Source organism: Pezoporus occidentalis, unplaced genomic scaffold (assembly GCF_034315485.1).
Source record: "Pezoporus occidentalis ecotype Australia unplaced genomic scaffold, CSIRO_AGI_Poc_V1 ctg4, whole genome shotgun sequence".
Taxonomy (NCBI): Eukaryota; Metazoa; Chordata; class Aves; order Psittaciformes; family Psittacidae; genus Pezoporus; species Pezoporus occidentalis.
This window is the reverse complement of record NW_026915724.1, coordinates 12508543-12525468: the sequence shown is the minus strand read 5'-3', so window position 1 is coordinate 12525468 and position 16926 is coordinate 12508543. Positions and strand designations below refer to the sequence as shown.

The window sequence follows — 16926 nt, the reverse complement described above, 5'->3', positions numbered from 1 at the left end:
CCTCATTGTTTCCAGCCTCCCCCAGCTCCACAGGAAACCAACCTGGGGGCACAGCTCAGTGGGGGCAGGGTAAAGGGATGCATTGCCAGCGATGGTGCTTCCCGACAGAAAAACTCTGTGGGCCTCAGGAGGGCCAGCTGGTAGGTGCATGCAGAGACCGTTAATACCTCCTTTGAAACTGCTACACTGTGAGGAATCATAGAATCAACTTGGTTGGAAAAGACCATTAAGATCATCAAGTCCAATTGCTACCCCAGAACTGCCAAATCCACCACTAAACCAACTAAACCATGTCACTGAGGGCCTCATCTATACAGGTTTTGAGCTCTTCCAGGCACAGTGATTCCACCACTTCCCTGGGCAGTCTGTCCAACACCTGATCACCTTCTGCGTGAAGAATTTTTCCCCACTATCCAAATTAAACCTCCCTGGCACAGCTTGAGGCCATTTCCTCATATCCTGTCACCTGTTACTTGGGAGAAAAGACCTACTCCCACTTCTCTCCATTCTCCTTTCACGTAATTGCATAGAGCAACAAGGTCCCCCTTCTCTTCTACAGATTAAACAACCCCAGCTGTTTCTCATCACACTTGCTCCAGACCCTTCATCAGCTTTGTTGCCGTTCTCTGGATCTGCTCTAGCACAGTGTCTCTCTTGTCGTGAGGGGCCCTGAACTGCACACAGTATTTGAGGTGAAGCCTCACTTAGGGACGACCTGAGGGGGATGATCACTACACTATTTCTCCTGCAGGACAGGATGCCGTTGTCCTTCTTGGCTGGCTGGGCACAAGCTGGCTCACACTCAGCCGGCCGTCAACCAGCAACCCTGGTGCTGGGCGAGAGCGTGGCACCTGGTCTTCGCCTCGGCACTCCGGAGGAAGGGAGGCACGGAGAGAAAGATGTGCAATGATGAGAGCTGCCAGGGCGCCGCACCACGGCGGTAACAGGGTAGCGCGGATGAAGAGAGCTACGGCCCCCCTCCCTCACAGATGCCACCCCCATCCCGCCCCGCCAACCGATCCAATGGCCGCCGCGCAGCGCATGTGCACAGCGAGTCCTTCCTGTCTTCAGGAGCTCCTGCCGCTGCCCGGAGAGGAACGTCACCCGCGCTCCGCCTCGCCCGCCCAATCAGGAGCCGCGACTCTCTCGGCGCCAAAGCCGAGCTTGGGAGGGGGGATCCTCTTGGCCCCGCCCCCCCGGGGCTCCCCCGCCACGTGACCGCGGACGTGGCTGCCTTGTCAGGGGGCGATGCCCAGTAGGAAGGTACCTGCGCGCGGGACGGGAGGGGGCTCTGGCGGGCGGCTGAGGCGGGCAAGGGCCGCTCTGCCCTGCGCTTCCCTTAGGGCCGACCCCTCCTGCAGCCCTGGTGTGAGGGCAAGGCGGGCAAGGGTGGCGGCGGAGGAGCAGCAGCAGCCCTGCTGCCCGCTCAGACCCACACGCGAGTCCGCAGCTCGGGCTCGCTCCTCCCTCCCCGCCTGGCCCCGGTGTAAAAGACACTCAGCCGGCTCCCCGGGCAGGGGGAGTCCCGGCGCCTTGCCCGGGCAGGTGATAGCAGGGGCCCGCCGAGCGCGGGCTGTCGGGAAGTGGCCCGGAGGCTCCAGCTGCTGGGCCCTGCCGCGCCTCCCCCCGCGGGCTGCTGGAGGGGTATAGCTCGCTGGGGGTCGTTCCGAGGCGAGACGGGTGCGCCGGGCAGGGGGGCGGGAAAACGGGCTCTTCGCCGCATGTGTGGTGCTGCTGGTTGCGCAACGCTGAGGTTTTAAAATCATAGAATGGTTTGGATTGGAAAGGACCTTAAGATCATTCAGTTTCAACCACCTGCCACGGGCAGGGACACTTCGCACTAGACCATGGCACCCACGGCTCTGTCCAACGTGGCCTGCCAGGGGTGGAGCACTTAACCACTTGTTTGGGCAACCTGTTCCAGTGCCTTTTTCTTCATCCTTGCACAGTAGAAGCACAGCTGTGCCGAGGGGAAAGTGTAATTCAGCCTCTTTATTAGGTTACAGTTAGGGAAAACAGCAGGGAAAGGAAACCTGTAAGAGGAAACGTTGTCAAAATTGTTAGGCGTAATACTGTTTTGACCAGCTTAGCTTCTCTGAGCATGGGTGGGAGTAGAGGGAGAAGGCCCCGTGCTGCTTTTTGCAGTCTCCTTATCATGGTATTTTGTGTTTGATGGAGTCTGCAGGATGGTCATTAGGATGCTGTCTCTGATTTGCAGTGCTTATTCTAATATTGAGGTGCTGCTGAAAGACAAGCATGGTTGTTTGCTTTATACAGAGTCCAAATGACAGATCTGGACTCTGTAGCATCTCATTTCCCATTTAGGATATAAATAAAATTCTGAATATTCTACACCATTTTTTAAAATAGAACCACATTTTAAATTAATTTTTATAGAAGTAAATGTAAATATCAAGCCTCAAATAACCTACATTAAAATTACTTTTCAATACAGACACTCTACATATTTTCTTTGAAAAATTTTGATGTTCTTGACTTGTGAAAACCTGCCCACTTCAGCTGCCAAGGTTTAATCAGTTCATTGTAATGTGATGACAGCTTCTCATAATAGTAGTTTATTTTGCAGACACAGATAATGTTCCTCATTACTTTGTCAATGAAAACTCTACAGGTCAAGTGAAAAGACAGCAGTCCTTTCCATTTACTGACTATTAAACAATGTAAAAACCCAAATCAACCTGGTAACACAGAAAAGGGTATGATACTGATACTGTATCCTAAATGTTTTGAATAAATCTTGTGAAAGCTTTTCTAAAATAATTCTGTTTTAACCATTTTGATAGAATGCAAATTTCTCTCTAACTGCTTGGCATCAGTTATAAATACAAAGTATATTTCAATAGTATTCCTATTCTGTGATTTTATTTTTCTGCAATGTCAGCATATATTAATTTATATTCTTGCTTAACTAAGCTTGCATAGGTCATGTTTTCCTGGGGGTTCATTCCATGATTTTTGGAGTAGCCCCAGGAAAGTAATTGCCTAGGGTGAAAAGGGCTGTATTGTAAGTAGTCTTTGAGCGTACAGTCCCTGTCACTATAGGGTACTTCTAGGTAACAAGTATTTAGCATGAGGAACAATAAAGACTGGTTGAGTGGAGATGTTCTAGGTAGGACCACCTGTTTAAAACCCCATACATTTAGTAGTCTGTTGCATAACTGTTACGCTAATTGAATTTTCAGCATGTCTCACTTTTCCTTACATCTACACCCATGTAGGCTGACTTACCTTTATCTCACTGGAAATAACTAAAGGAGTAATGGGGGAAGGATTGCTTGTGGTGCCTTTTATGTGGAGGGCTTGATCCCAGTTCCACTGACACCAGCAGGAGTAATTTTTTTCTCACTCCTTTGTAAGGAACTGCTCCAGAGACAAAATGCAATGCTTTTGTGACCAGAGATTTCAGATGCTCTGTGCAATTCAGAAGATTCTTTGCCTGACTAGTTTTGTAATAAATCTTGATTTTTTTTGTGAGGTATGCCAGGTCTACATGCTGTAGCTCTTTTAAGGCTTTAGACCCTTTATGCATAACATTACTAAATTACACAAGATTTCTTTATGTGCCCCATTTTTAAGCCAGAGGAAAAAAATTATGATTAACCTTATGACTCAAGACTAAAGAGAAGTCAGTGTTGTTACTGCATTTCTTTGGGAACAGTGCGGCCTTCAGATTATCTTCGTTATAAATATTTATTTCTGAGAAACAGGTTTCTTAAAACATTAGTTTCTCTGTTGCCTTGAAGCAGGCTGGAGAAGATGACTTTCCATTTCTGCATGCTAGCTGATGCACTCCTGTGGCAGAGTCCCTTGTGCCAGGGGTGTCAGGGAGCAGCAGCCCTGATGGCTCCACAGAGGAAGGGTGACTGTGCCCTCCCTAGCGTGGACACCGTCCCACCGTGCCTGAGGGTGAAGAGCCCAACAGAGGCCCCACAGGGTTGAGCCCAGCTTGGTTGCACTACTCCCACGCCCGTGACTGTGCTGGCCTCTCTGCTGCTGTAGTGTAACTTGAAATGTGGCAACATGAGCTGTGTGTGGAAAGTGCAGTTACTGTGTTTCACTTCTAGTCATTGTGCTGTAGTCTTTATCCAGAGGGAATCCTCTGGTGGTGTTAGTGTCCTTGAGAATTTTTCTTCTGAGTTGTACGTCTTGGAACTTAGTATCTACATATATCTGTAACTCTTTTCTATTGCACACAATGTTCAGATCACAGATTATTTTTTAAATGAAAAATACATTTCTGTGCTTTGTATCTGCACATAAACATTACTTTACGCATGTTGAAATTGGTATACAAGCAGCCATATGCATGCATGCAGTGTTATTATGACAAGCTCCCCTGCACACCTCCAGTAACTGAACTGAAGCTGTAGGTCCAATTTCCTGGGTTCACATCAGGTATTTATATGGAGAGATTTTAAACTGGCAAATAGCTTGGGATGAGGGGAGTTGTCTTTAGGGTTTGTTTTTCCAATTCTTTTTAAGGTGGATTAGGATGAGGAAAATGGTAGAAAGGTATCTGCATTAAATGCAGGGAGCTGTAAATCACTGTTGTCAGTATCAATTGTAAGCCCTTTTCTTTCTCTTCCTTCCAAATGCTATGTGCCAGAAACTTGTGGTAGCTGAAGAACATCTCATGTAGAGGGTGTATTTATTTACTTTCTTGTTCTGGGACTTCAGGAACTGGTTTTGGTTTTTCTCTGTGACTATAGTGACTCTAAAGTTCTGTGTGATGTTAGCGGAAACTCTCAGATTTTCCTCTATCTGGGGAGCAGGAGATATGGTGAGAAAAAGAGATAATTAACCAGAGCTGTCAGCAGTACCAACGGTTCTTCAGGTTGTAATTAAGCTGACATGGTGTCAAGCAGCTGCTGGAGTGGTCCCACTGGTTCTTGTATCCTTTCTTCCACTGCTGAGCCAGCTGTAGACAACTAGTGCTTCTTCCCAAAGAAGTTTTATGCTGGTTTGGTTCCTCATCGTTGTGTCTGAAGAGTCTGGCAAGTGCTAAGTGCTTGGAAAGAAGGGAAAGAGGGGTCTCTAATTGCTTCTGGTTTGCAATGAGACCACCTGCACTGAGACATCACTGTAGTGCTGCTCTGAAAATCTGAGCTGCCCTGCCCTTATCCAGGCTAATGAAGTGCTAATGAGTAACGACTCTTCTGTCATTAACAGTCATCAACTGTTAAAACTATCTCTTGCCTTTCACAGCCCTGATTGTCTAATGCTTCCAAAGGAGTATTCCAGATGTTTAAGATTTGTTTCCAGTGCCACTTCAGGTTTCACTCTTAATGACCTAAAGATAAGCGTAGCCATCTACACCATCTAAGTGTAAAATCCACTATTTGTCCAACTTTGGTTAGTTTGGTGGTTTCTCATCTTGTCTTTTATAAGCATACCCTTTCTATATGCACCCTAACCCTTCTTAACTAAGGGAGAGGGCGTTAGCATGTAGCTTTTGTCTTGCTGATTCTCATATAGCATTTTTTTTCCACATCTCGACAGTTGTGCTCTACTGGCCATACTTCTGCTATGTTCTGCTGTTTGTCCCCTGGCTCTTTCTCTGCTCCATCGGTATGGCACAGCAGAGAGAAATGGAAGGATTCTGTTGGTGAGGGAGTGTCATGATTTAAAGAATAACATGGATGAGAAGCTTAAGGGAGGATAATTCTCTAGCTCTGTGTTTATTAGGCTTTGTAACAATAGAAATAGATTATTAAGCCTGTTTCATGTAACTCTTTGTGCATGCATTTCTGGACTCTTTCACTTATTTGTGACTAGTTTTGCTTTTAATTGACCGTCAAAAGCAGTGTATTGTAAACCCACATGCAAGTCATAGTGCTGTTTTTGGCACAGATTCTTCAAAACTGGAGTGTGCCATTTAAGAAATATGCTTAGGTGAACTGTATTTTGCGCTGTGAATTTTTGTCTGCAAGATGTATCTTGCGAAATCTTCTAGAGGCTATGAAAACAGCCAGTGCTGGAAGCCCTGCTTATATGTGTAAGGTTAACAAGCAGATAAACCCTAAACTAGAGCCATGGCATAGTTTTGAGCCTTGGTGCACCACTGACTGGCTGTACTGTTAACTGACCCTAACAGAAGTGGTCCATTCTGGGGCACATGAAGGTAAAGTAAATGCCTCCAACTGGAGTGAGGTCTTGCTGTGACATGTTCCTGCAGAACCAAAGAAGGGGACTTCATGTGTTTCAGTTGTTAATATTTGCCCTGTCCATGCTTTCTTCTGTGCAGAGACAGCAGTACTTACCAAGAGGATAGCACAATGTACAGGTTCGTGTCTCTGGAGATCGAGGCTTGGACTAGCAGCTTCACTGGGAGGAAGGCAGGGTTTAGATTATCTTTGTATTATAAGGTTAAATGTTCTTGTTTCAACTGCTATAGCCTCCTTACTTGACATTGTGTCCTTATTTAAAGTGTTTTCGATTCCTTATTTAATACCACATCAGATTCAAGATTGTACTGTGTCTCATTTGTAGGTCTGTGGGAGTAGTTATGGGTACAGTTTGACTTTGGTGATAATGACCTCTTGTAGTAGCTGCTTTAGGGTGTAACATCCACAGCAATTTTAGAAGAGGATCTTGGCAAGGTCACTTACTGTCAGAGGAAACTGTAAAGCCCAGTTGTTTGACTTTACACACGGTGACAATAGGACTGGCTGACTGGAGGGTGAAGTAAGATGCCTTTGGGAAGTACTTGTTTCATTCTGCTGAGTACTCAAACGATGTAGAGGGAAAAAATATGTATTGTCAGTTACAAAATGGACAAAAGTTGCCAGACTTTTTTTTTCTTTCTTTCTTTCTTTGCATATGTTTCATAGTTTAAAGTGTGTGTTAGTCCTTATTGACTAGCCTGGCTGAATATGTATGTGATGATTAACGTAACTTTGGAGTAATTCTTAAATATATGTAAGAAGTATACTTGGTTGAGAGAAAATATAACAGAAGAAGAAAGATGCATTCGGGCAGATAATATAGTCAATGTTTTGTAAGATAAATTTCAGTAGTATAGTGGGCTAAGATGTTTATCATGCTCAAGATCAATTTATGTGTTGAAACTAGTGTAGAATCTGAAAGATAACTTTGAATGTGATAACAGGCAATTCTCATCCTCAGCTATTCTCAGCATTAAAATCTGTTGCATGAGATGCATAGCAGGATGCTATGATGTAGATAAGCATTGATGCCAATCAGCATCCTGTTCCACGACTTACCTAATAATCCAAATGACTCCTGGCATCCCATATAAGGAGTAGGCAACACTTAATTTACTATTTTTTGGGTAATGGTTATGAAATCAAATGTTATTCTTAGAGCTGAAAGAGTCTGAATTTTGGATTGGGTTGTGGGTTTTTTTGTTTTTTTTTTGGGGGGGGGTGTTTTTTAATGGAGAGCTGTATAGGGATATCTGATTTTACCCCCTGCATAACAGAATTAAATCAGTTTAAATGCAAATTTCAAGGAATTATTTAGTTAAAGTATGTTTTGCAGAGCTGTTCCTGTTTAGGGTAATATTTTCAGCTTCACTGGCAGTTGGCAGGTACTGCAAATGTAACTTAGGCAACAGAAAGGAATATACTTACCAAAAATTAAAGTTGCCCATGACATTGGTGGTAGTGGTAGTATTTAGTGTTGCATAAAAATAGTTGCAACCGTTCAGGGCTTTTTTTCACCCAACTTATCAAAAATTGAAATTTGTTTGTAAGTATTCAGAAAATACTAAGGGGCAGTCTAGATAAATAAACTTAACTTGAACAGAATTGCTTGTACACAGTGCTTTAATGGGTTTGTTTTTCCCTCATAGCGGAAGCGATTTTGGAACGTGGAATGCACATCCTTCCCAGATGAGACACCCCTACAGCTGAAAAAGTCAAATGTCAGGACATCAGGGGCTGCTACTTCAGTTTCCAATGCGTGGCTTAGGTGTGGGGATGGTTTTCAGAGCACTTCAGTGCTGGAGGTAAAAGGCTGGCTTAGTGGCGTAAGAAAAAGATGTAAACTGACAGTAAACCAGTTTCCATGCTTGACTGCGTTACAAGATGTTGCCCTTTTTTGTTTCCCAATGAACAGCATATTTTTACAAATGTCAAAGTAGACAAATATGGAAACCAAGGTTACATGAGGGCATTGTCTTAACTCATAGTTTTCTGAACATAGGTTAACCTTTTATATTCTAGATAACATCAATTGGAAAGTTTCAATGATACACTAAAGGATACAAAAGTTATTTGATTTTTGGGATGGATTGCTGCATTTCCTACAAAATACAGAACAAAGATTCTAGTTCTCATCTGAAGATTTTTTGCTAGATAGGATCAACTAAGTTGGAAAAGACCGTTAAGATCATCAAGTCCAACTGTTACCCCAGTACTGCCAAGTCCACCACTAAACCATGTCACTAAGGGCCTCACCTATGCTGTTTTGTTTTTGAACACTTCCACGAATGATGATTCCACCATTTCCCTGGGAAGCCTGTTCCAGTACCTGACCACCCTTTCAGGGAATACATTTTCCTTAATATTCAATCTAAACCTCCACTGGTGCAGCTTGAGGCTGTTTCCTCTTGTCCCATCACTTGTTTGGAAGAAGAAACCAGCCACCTCCTCTCTTCATCCTCCTTTTAGGTTGTCATAGAGTGATAAGGTCCCCCCTTGAGCTTTCTCCAGACTAAACAACCCCACTTTCTTCAGCCATTCTAAAGAGTATGCTTGCAGTAATGAATTCACTGTATAAAATCCTGGTTTTTGATGACCCTGCAGATCTAGGTGCAGATGCTCTTTTGGATCATATATCAAATTATACTTAATTTTTGTGTGTGTATTGGTCTCATTGGTCATGAACAGAGATGGTCATTCAGCCAGCATTGAGTAGGAAGTGCTTTGTGATGAAAATCATTTTCAATCAAGGTGCTTTTCTATTTCTTCCTCTGGTACTGAGCAGTCAGTATTGCATTGCTTGTGGGATTTAATAAAATCAGAGACAGGGCCAGTGACTGCTTCTTTCTGTAACCCTTGATCAGGGCACATGCTTTATCAAGCGTGCTCTTCCTGCCCACTTTTGACATTTTAATGCTGAAAATACTGGCTCTAGTTCTTCACAAGGTCAGATGTGATTCCTGTCATAGTCATGAGAAGTTTATATTTTCCAAAACAATGAAAATTCAGATTTTATGATACTGTTCTCATGCATTATTACTTCATTTGTTATATTGCAGTCTAGCAGAAGATAGAAAAACTCACTTGAAATTGTGCTACTAAGTTGGGGGAGGTGAATAGCAACAGTTTTGAGTATATTGCTACATGTTAAAATTGTCTTTAATGTCATGGTGATTAAATCTGTCTCTTTTTAATATAGTCCCTGAGACCTACTGATAAGAAATCCAGGATTAAGAAGCATCTTGGAGCACTGTTAACATCTGCTGAATGTGCAGGAGGTATAACTATTTCATGTTAGTGCTGTTTAGCCCTTTAGCAAGTAAGAAGTTTGCTCAAAATACTGTTTGCTTTCCTCTCTGTTATTGTAATCAGAAGCTAATTTTGGTAAGAGGCACAGTTGTGATGCTACTGTGATTGGGCTCCTCTATTCACCTGGAGTGCCAGAAATATATCCTACAAAGCTGCAGGCAGTTCAGCTATTGCTCTTGAGCAGGTGAAGGAAGCATCGTTAATGCTGTATATAGTGCATGTTCCAGCAGGGACAGGATATTTAAATTCTTCACATTTTTAAGAGGAGAATGAAAAACAGCCCTTAGCTGTCTAGTCAGTGGGTGAAATTACTCGAAATTCTTCTGCTAGAGATAGACAAGCAGGCATGAGAGAAAAACAGATGCTTTGTAAGTAGGAGCAACAACAGACAGAAAATCAGAATGTTGCCAACCTCCTGCTTTCATTGTCTTTTATATGCACCCAAGTCTGTTAATATTGTGATTAAAAAAAAAAAAAATAACTCTAGGCATAATAAAGAGGAGAAGGACCTATTAATTCCCTCCATTTTTTCCCTTTTTGAGGAGAAGAAAGAAAGAGGATGCTCCAGCACCTCTGCTGCTTCTGTTGGAGTCAAGTAGGTGACCTTGGTCACCTTTTGGGGTTCAAAATTGTACTTCAGGTTTTTGAAAACAATCTTTGTGTGTTGCAGAAGAAGTTGCGGTTGTGTTTCTCTCTTCTGGGCCTTCCTGCCTAATTCCAAATCTCCAATAATTGTCTAATTTTCCATTTACCTAAAAAGCTTTAGTAGTGATAGAAAATACAATCTTCTGCCTTCCTATGATTGCTAATTATGTATGGTCCATGCATCAATCCTTTTCTCCTTGTTATTTAAAATAATAAAGATATTTTGAATTCAAATGTCTCACTCCAAAATGCAACTCTTTATTTGTTACTCCTGAGGAGATTAAATTCTTTTTCTCTCAGGACAAAACCAGAGAGCAGTCACTGCTGATGGAGTACTTTCAGTCTTTTGTTGTTCTTTGTATAAGTAGGAGAAATTCCAAACTCAGAGTTCTAAGGACAGTCTTTATTTAATCCACTTACCATTTTAAAAGGACACTTGCCATTTTAAAAGGACTGTTTGTAGAAAACTGTCAGACACTGTATGTCTTCACTGTGGTGAAGGACAAAGTGATAGCCTCATTGTATAAAATGAAGTGTAAGCATTTATTGTGGAGAACCAAAATAAAAATAATACATATATGTGTAAGAAGTATGTGTGAGTTAATGCTCTAGTATTGCTGTCTGCCTGGTGACAGATTTGATACTTCTTTTCCAGTTCAAAACCAGTATAATTTAAGAATTTTAAATTTAACAAAATGACATTTCTGTAACAATCTAACAGTTTGCAATTCTTTTTAAAGGATCTGCTGCTGCTGAAAGCTCTAAGGAAGCTGAGGGCATAACATGGACCTCTAGTGGCAGTGATTTTTCAGATGATGGAAATAAAACATCGGTTCCAAGGTTACAGACCAAAAAAAATCATGCTTCCGAAATAGAGGATTTGCCTAGCAGTCATGAGGACAGAAGCAATGAAGGTAAGTTCAAATGCAAGCAGATCTGTCATGTGCTAAAATGAAATGACTCTGAGGTCATTCTGACAAAACATGATCAAATCCTAATTTGGTTGGAGGTTTTTTTCCCATCAATTTTGAGTATAGAATAAGCTCTTAGTATAAATTCTGTACAAAAAGTTTTGGACCTTGGAATAAAGGAGCCTAGTTGGCCAGATTAGACAGCATTGAATAAAGCATGTCAGTTCATTTCAGTATATTACAGTTTATTTGTACTATTTCCATCTCTGTGCTGTGGTACAGATACTGTGCCACAACCTGCTTTACAAACGTGGTTTGCTGTGCAGACAACCATGAATTTTATTCTTTGGACTTCTGTTCTAATTTATGGAGCACAGGATGACAGCAGGGACAGAAATTGATTAAAAAGTGCAGCTGGAGACTGAAAAAACCTTTACTTGTGTGCTGTTGTTTAAGCATTACTTAGGATAATGTATAATTTGAATTAGAACTGCAAGGAGGTATTTTCAATGTGAAAAATAAATCAGGTTAGCTGTGTAATACTTAAGCTAGATCTGAAGTATTACAATTAGACTTCACATCCTGGAAGTCTGGCAAAGTGTTCAAACACCACTGTGAGTTGAGCAAATGAATTGGCTGATTTAATTCTTGTTTGATGTGTTGAGAATTCAGGTAAACATGCTCCCTAGGTTTAAAAATAAAATTCTTACTCTTCCTCTTTTCATTCATATTTTTGTCACTGATCAGCACTGTTGTTGACCTATCTATTGGTCATCTTTTGTAATTCCTAGTAATTTTCTTTCCTTCTTTTGGAAATGGAAAGACTACAGTTTTCTAGACTGCAGTCTAATGCTCACAAGGAATCTTTCTAACCTGTCATTAATATAATTCTATTGGACTTGTCTCCTGCAAATATATCCTGCAGGTTTTAATCTTTAATTCTCTCCATCACACAGATGTGTTTTTACTCTTGTAAGACAGCAAAACTTGTTCCTTTGTGTAGATGAAGAAACCCTGATGCATTATGTATCTGCTTGAAGTACTGAGGCAATAAAATAATTTCCTGTTTTTCTTCTAGAACCCAGAATATATTAAAAGCAGTTACTGAAAGCAGTGGGGAGTAAATGAACTGTAATTTCCATGCTTTTCCAAGTAACCATCTTATATACTATTTACAGTATTGTACACATGTATCTGTGTGTGTGTGTGTGCATGTGTAGGTGCAGTTGTAAGTATGGCAACAGTATCTGAGAAAGACAAGATAAAACTGATTGCCTGGTATTTTATTAAGGAGTTCATAGTCCTACCACAAGTTACACACAGCTTGCCACACATCTTCCACAGAGACCTGTGTGTTCTGCCTGGTCACCCATGTCTGTGTTTAAAATTTCTATGAAGCTTTCTCGTAGTTAGAGACAGAAGTGCATTCATGTGTGTGGAAAAAACAGGCAACACCAGAGCTGTTTATTTCTCTGGGTGACTTCAGAGTTTGGAAGTTCCATGAAGAAACTAGTGACTTAGACTATAGTAGCACTGCCAAGTCCAGAAGGTACTGCCACGGTTTCATAGGTCTGTACAGATGCTTGGAGCATTCTGCAGGTGCCTCCTTTCTCTGCTGCCTCTCCCCTACACACAACTCTTCTGGTGTTAGAAATGTGCCATTTACAGAAGCAGAAAAGCAAACCCAAAAAAGCTTTCATCCATTCTCCTCCAAACATGCTCACTTATACAAAATACATTCTTCCTCTCAGTACCTTGTGGCACTTGGACCTGAAGGGTGGGGAGGCTGCTACAGCAGCTCAGGCTTCCACTGCCTTCAAGAGCTCCTCAGAAGTACGAGGTTATTTGAAAATACCATGTCTTTCCTTGTGCCTATTTCTGTTGAATTATCCTAAACAACCCTCTCCCTGATGTGCTTAGAGGCTTGTTTTGCTGATGTGTATATTTAGCCATGGTGTTTTAGGAAGTGACCATTTCAACTAGCTTTTTTATTTCTGTGAGGGGGTTACCACTAATAGTAGATGTTAACTTACACTAAGTTTTCAGCTATTCCAGATCACTGTCTGAGATGTTTGCTTAGAGCAGTTGATTTCTGAACAGGTGCACTGGTAAATCAAATGCAATTGGGCAAAAATGCCCCCAAAACAAAGCACTTAACCCTAGGAAAACTAATAACTACTAAACTAAAAATCCCCTTCCTACCTCAGTTAAATATCTTTGGCAGTAGTGCTTTGAAATCTTATTTGTATGTAATTTTTGTATCTTTTTTCACGGAAGATTGTCTGCTTCTACAATTCAGATTTTATGAGAGACAGGATTACAAAGTAGTTAAAGATCAGTTGAACATATGCAAAAAAAAATAACATTGCATTTGTTTTCTCAAGTTTGGGATAACTGTAGTGTTACTCTGACCTTGTGGTTATGAATAATACATGGTGATTAAGAAAAACTCTTTATACAAATATTGTATTTCAGATGACTTGGAGTTCATTGACTGGGAGCAGGATAGTGATTCCACCGACAGGTGTGATGGATCAGAAAAAGACAATAGCTCACTGGAGATATCAGACTCAGACTCCTGCACAAATCTTAATTCTTTGCGTGTCAAAGAGGAGGATGATGGGAATGATGTGCTTTGTAAGGTAAGAAACTCTTTCAAGAAAAAAAAAAAAGAAGCTTCTGCTATAATTATGGAGAATATTAATATTTGACTGCATTTAATTTGGAGGAAAGTGAGGATTTTGCTTATCTTTGCAGAAGGAATTCTGTACACAAGAATCTTGTCCGCTAAGATTTAGTAGCATTTTATTATTACATATGTTACATATATGGAGAAAATATAATTTTATTTATAAAGAAGGTATGCTGTGTCAACCATACAAGAAATAGCAGAAGTTTTTGTCTTTATTTAGTATCCAACAGCGAAATGACTTGTATTAAGAGACCCCAGACTTGACAGTACGCTAGGCACAGTGATATTTAACCTCTGGCGCTGGAGGCTGGCTGAATCCTCCAGTGCCTGCCATGCTCCCCAGTATGCGAGGCAGAGGCTCACAGCCAGGCTACCCAGCCGGCTGGGGCTGGCACCAGCGGGCAGGGTGGAGGGACTGGGTTTGCCTGGCCTGGGGGAGGCCGAGGAGGGCCAGTGTCCTTCTCGGAGGAGCCCAGCGAGAGGGCTTGGGGCAGCGGGAACGAGCTGGACGAGGCGGTGGCGGAGGGCCGGGAGGAAGCCGAGGGCATTGCTCGGGCAGCCGTGGCACCGGTGAGGACTCACACAACTGCCTGCCTGCGTGCCGGGCCGGAGCGCCGCGAGCCCGCGCTGTCGGGCGGCGCTGCCGGTAGGGCCCCGGCAGAGGGCGCCGCAGGCCTGGGCAGAGCCTCCCGGGTCTCGGCCCGGGGCGCGGCCCCGCTCGCCGGTCAGGCCACCGCCTCCCGCGGGCGGGGCCCTGCGGCGGCTGGGCTGCTTTGCCCCGGCACGCAGGCTGGAGGTGTGCCACCGCCCGCGGACGAGGGAGGGAAACGGGCCGGGCTCCTGCCGGCGGCAGAGATGGGCACGCGGAGGGCTCCTACCGAAGTGCATTGAAGATTTCACCAAACCGCGTTTAAATTTAGGTGTAGATTATTAAGATCACTGTGAGAGAGTGTGGGTGGAGTATGATGGTCTGGCCATAAAGCATGGCAGCATGCCAGCTGCTGTGGTGGGTGACACATGTGACCAAGCTTCCGGCTTGCCCACATGTGCCAGTAGCAGTTCAGCATCTGGAGCTCAGAGTTCAGCAAGGGTTATTCAAGTAGTTTTCAGGTTCATGAAGATGTGATTTTAAATAGCACAAGTGCTGGGCAACAGCATCAGGGGAGATCACATAAGGAAGTCTGCATAAACCTGAGAAAAGAGAACTGGGATTTATGCAAGCAGTAAAAGTTGTTCTGCTTTTGTTATACCAACATGACTTACCCCGATATACATGGAGAGTTGGATAAATATTATGAAACACGTTCATATTAGTAGATGGTGCTCATGAGAGGCCTTTTTCAGATGCAACTGTACTGTAATAAAAAGGTTTTAGCCCTAACCAGAAGTTGTGATACTGCAAGAGAGGTGGGTACACTGGGAATCTGAGGATGCCTATGTGAATTTCCCTCTCTTCCCAGTTGCAGTACTATGCTGTGAGAATTTTCGTGGGTGGTCAGCCTCGCCAGTAAACTTTCTTCTGGGAATCTGGCATATGCAGGGGGGTAAATCCCCAGTGATCACTGTGCCTGTTGTAGTCTTTGTTTTGCTTTTCTTGGGATATGCTGGTTTCCTACAAAAAAATTGCAGCCAGGCTGTTGGAGAACTTTCCAAGACGGAATAGAAAATCAGTGTTCACTCTAGGAGGTCATTTGCTGTATAAGTATTCTTTAAAAAGGCCTGTTGATTTTGTGGCCTAGTTCATGGTCAGGGAAGGAAAAAAAGCCGAATGTTGATATATCATCATTTTTGTGGTATTTACTGAATCTCTGGAACCTAATGGAGTGTGTGGATAATCAAAAGACCATGAAGTTTATTTTACCCCACTTCAAAATATGCCAAATACCAAGAGGTTCTGGAGGTTTAGGATTGCTGCCAAAATTTCTTTATGGTAGTATTTACCCATTGTAGGAGTGGACTAGGTTTCTAATGGGAAACATCAAAAGATGAATAACTTTACGGCTTTTTTTCCCCCATATATACCAATAGATCTATTTTGACATTTACTTCTAGTCAGTTGTATTTAACTACATAGAAGCACTTTGTGTATTGTTTTCATATGAAGATAAAACTCTTGCTTATCTGTAGAGTGCAAAGCTACAGTCCTGTTTCACTTTATGTTCCAAGTCCTTATGCTGTGTCTTCCCTATCAGCTAGCCACCTCTGACATGTGAAGCTGCTTGACAGAGGACAGTGAGGAAGATAGGTTGAAGCTGGCCTTGGGGGGAGCAGATGTTAGCTAATTTTTGGGTTTGGTTCAGTTCAGAATTTTTGAAGAAAACATGCAAGGTATGACATGGCCATGCTTTGCTTTCCTTTATATATCTTTAGGGGATGGGAGAGTTATTTTTTAATTGTTAACTTTCCTTTGACCTATAACTGGTTAAATTTTTGCTTAAGATGGTGCAGGACAAAGGTTTGTGAAGGCCTGATCCCAGATGGTTTTATTCTGCAAGTTCCTGTGCTTTCAGTTGCCTGTTGTGGATGCCTGCTTGACCTTTTTCTTGGAGGCTGTGGTGCTAAAATGACAATTAAACATTAATGTTATCTTTTTCAGCATATTTCTTTTCCAGAAGAGCACTATGTAATCACCTCAGAATTGACCCAACATTTTTATGCATTGGAAATGACTGCTTTTTGCCACACTTGTGCAGAGATTTTGCCTCATGAGCTTGAAGTTCCATATTTCATAAGAATTTTTACTCTCTGAATTATTTTCAACTTCTCTATATTTTAATGCTAGGGATTAAATGAAATCTAGTGCTCTTGTTAGGTCAGTTCATGTCTTCTGCCATACTACCTCCTAAACCGGTTACTTTCTCTGGCCCTGTACACTAAGTGTGGCATCAACTCATCATACTCAGATCCCTTCTTATGAGATTTAAGGGACTAACTTAGTCCCTTATAGTGGGCCAGTGGTTTTATGGAGTATATCATTTTGGTATCTTACAGGGTATGTTTTTTTTTTTTTCCTGTTTGATAAAACTAGCAACTCTATTTACGAGTTGCTAGTGGGTAGCCAGATATGCCTCCCCTATAGGCAAGGCAAGTAACATTTATCTCTGACTGGTGTGAATAGAATTTTTCACCCTTTATATTGCTGATGTGTAGGAATTAGATAGTCTTCTGTACTTGCAGCATTAAT

At 42.4% G+C, this 16926-nt stretch overlaps 1 protein-coding gene across 4 annotated transcripts in view; it reads left to right on the top strand.

The window, feature by feature from the left end:
- Positions 1-1182: 1182 nt before the first annotated feature.
- The window catches only part of SPIDR (scaffold protein involved in DNA repair), a 206012-nt gene continuing 190268 nt past the window's right edge, over positions 1183-16926 (top strand). For all 4 annotated transcript variants that reach the window (XR_009967598.1, XM_062633442.1, XM_062633443.1 and 1 more), the window contains exons 1-5: positions 1183-1263; positions 7835-7990; positions 9385-9463; positions 10880-11053; positions 13526-13692. Coding sequence is in view for 3 of the 4 variants with exons in the window: in XM_062633442.1 (XP_062489426.1) it covers positions 1249-1263; positions 7835-7990; positions 9385-9463; positions 10880-11053; positions 13526-13692 (591 nt within the window). In the remaining variant the exon portion in view is untranslated. The remainder of the gene's footprint in view (positions 1264-7834; positions 7991-9384; positions 9464-10879; positions 11054-13525; positions 13693-16926) is intronic.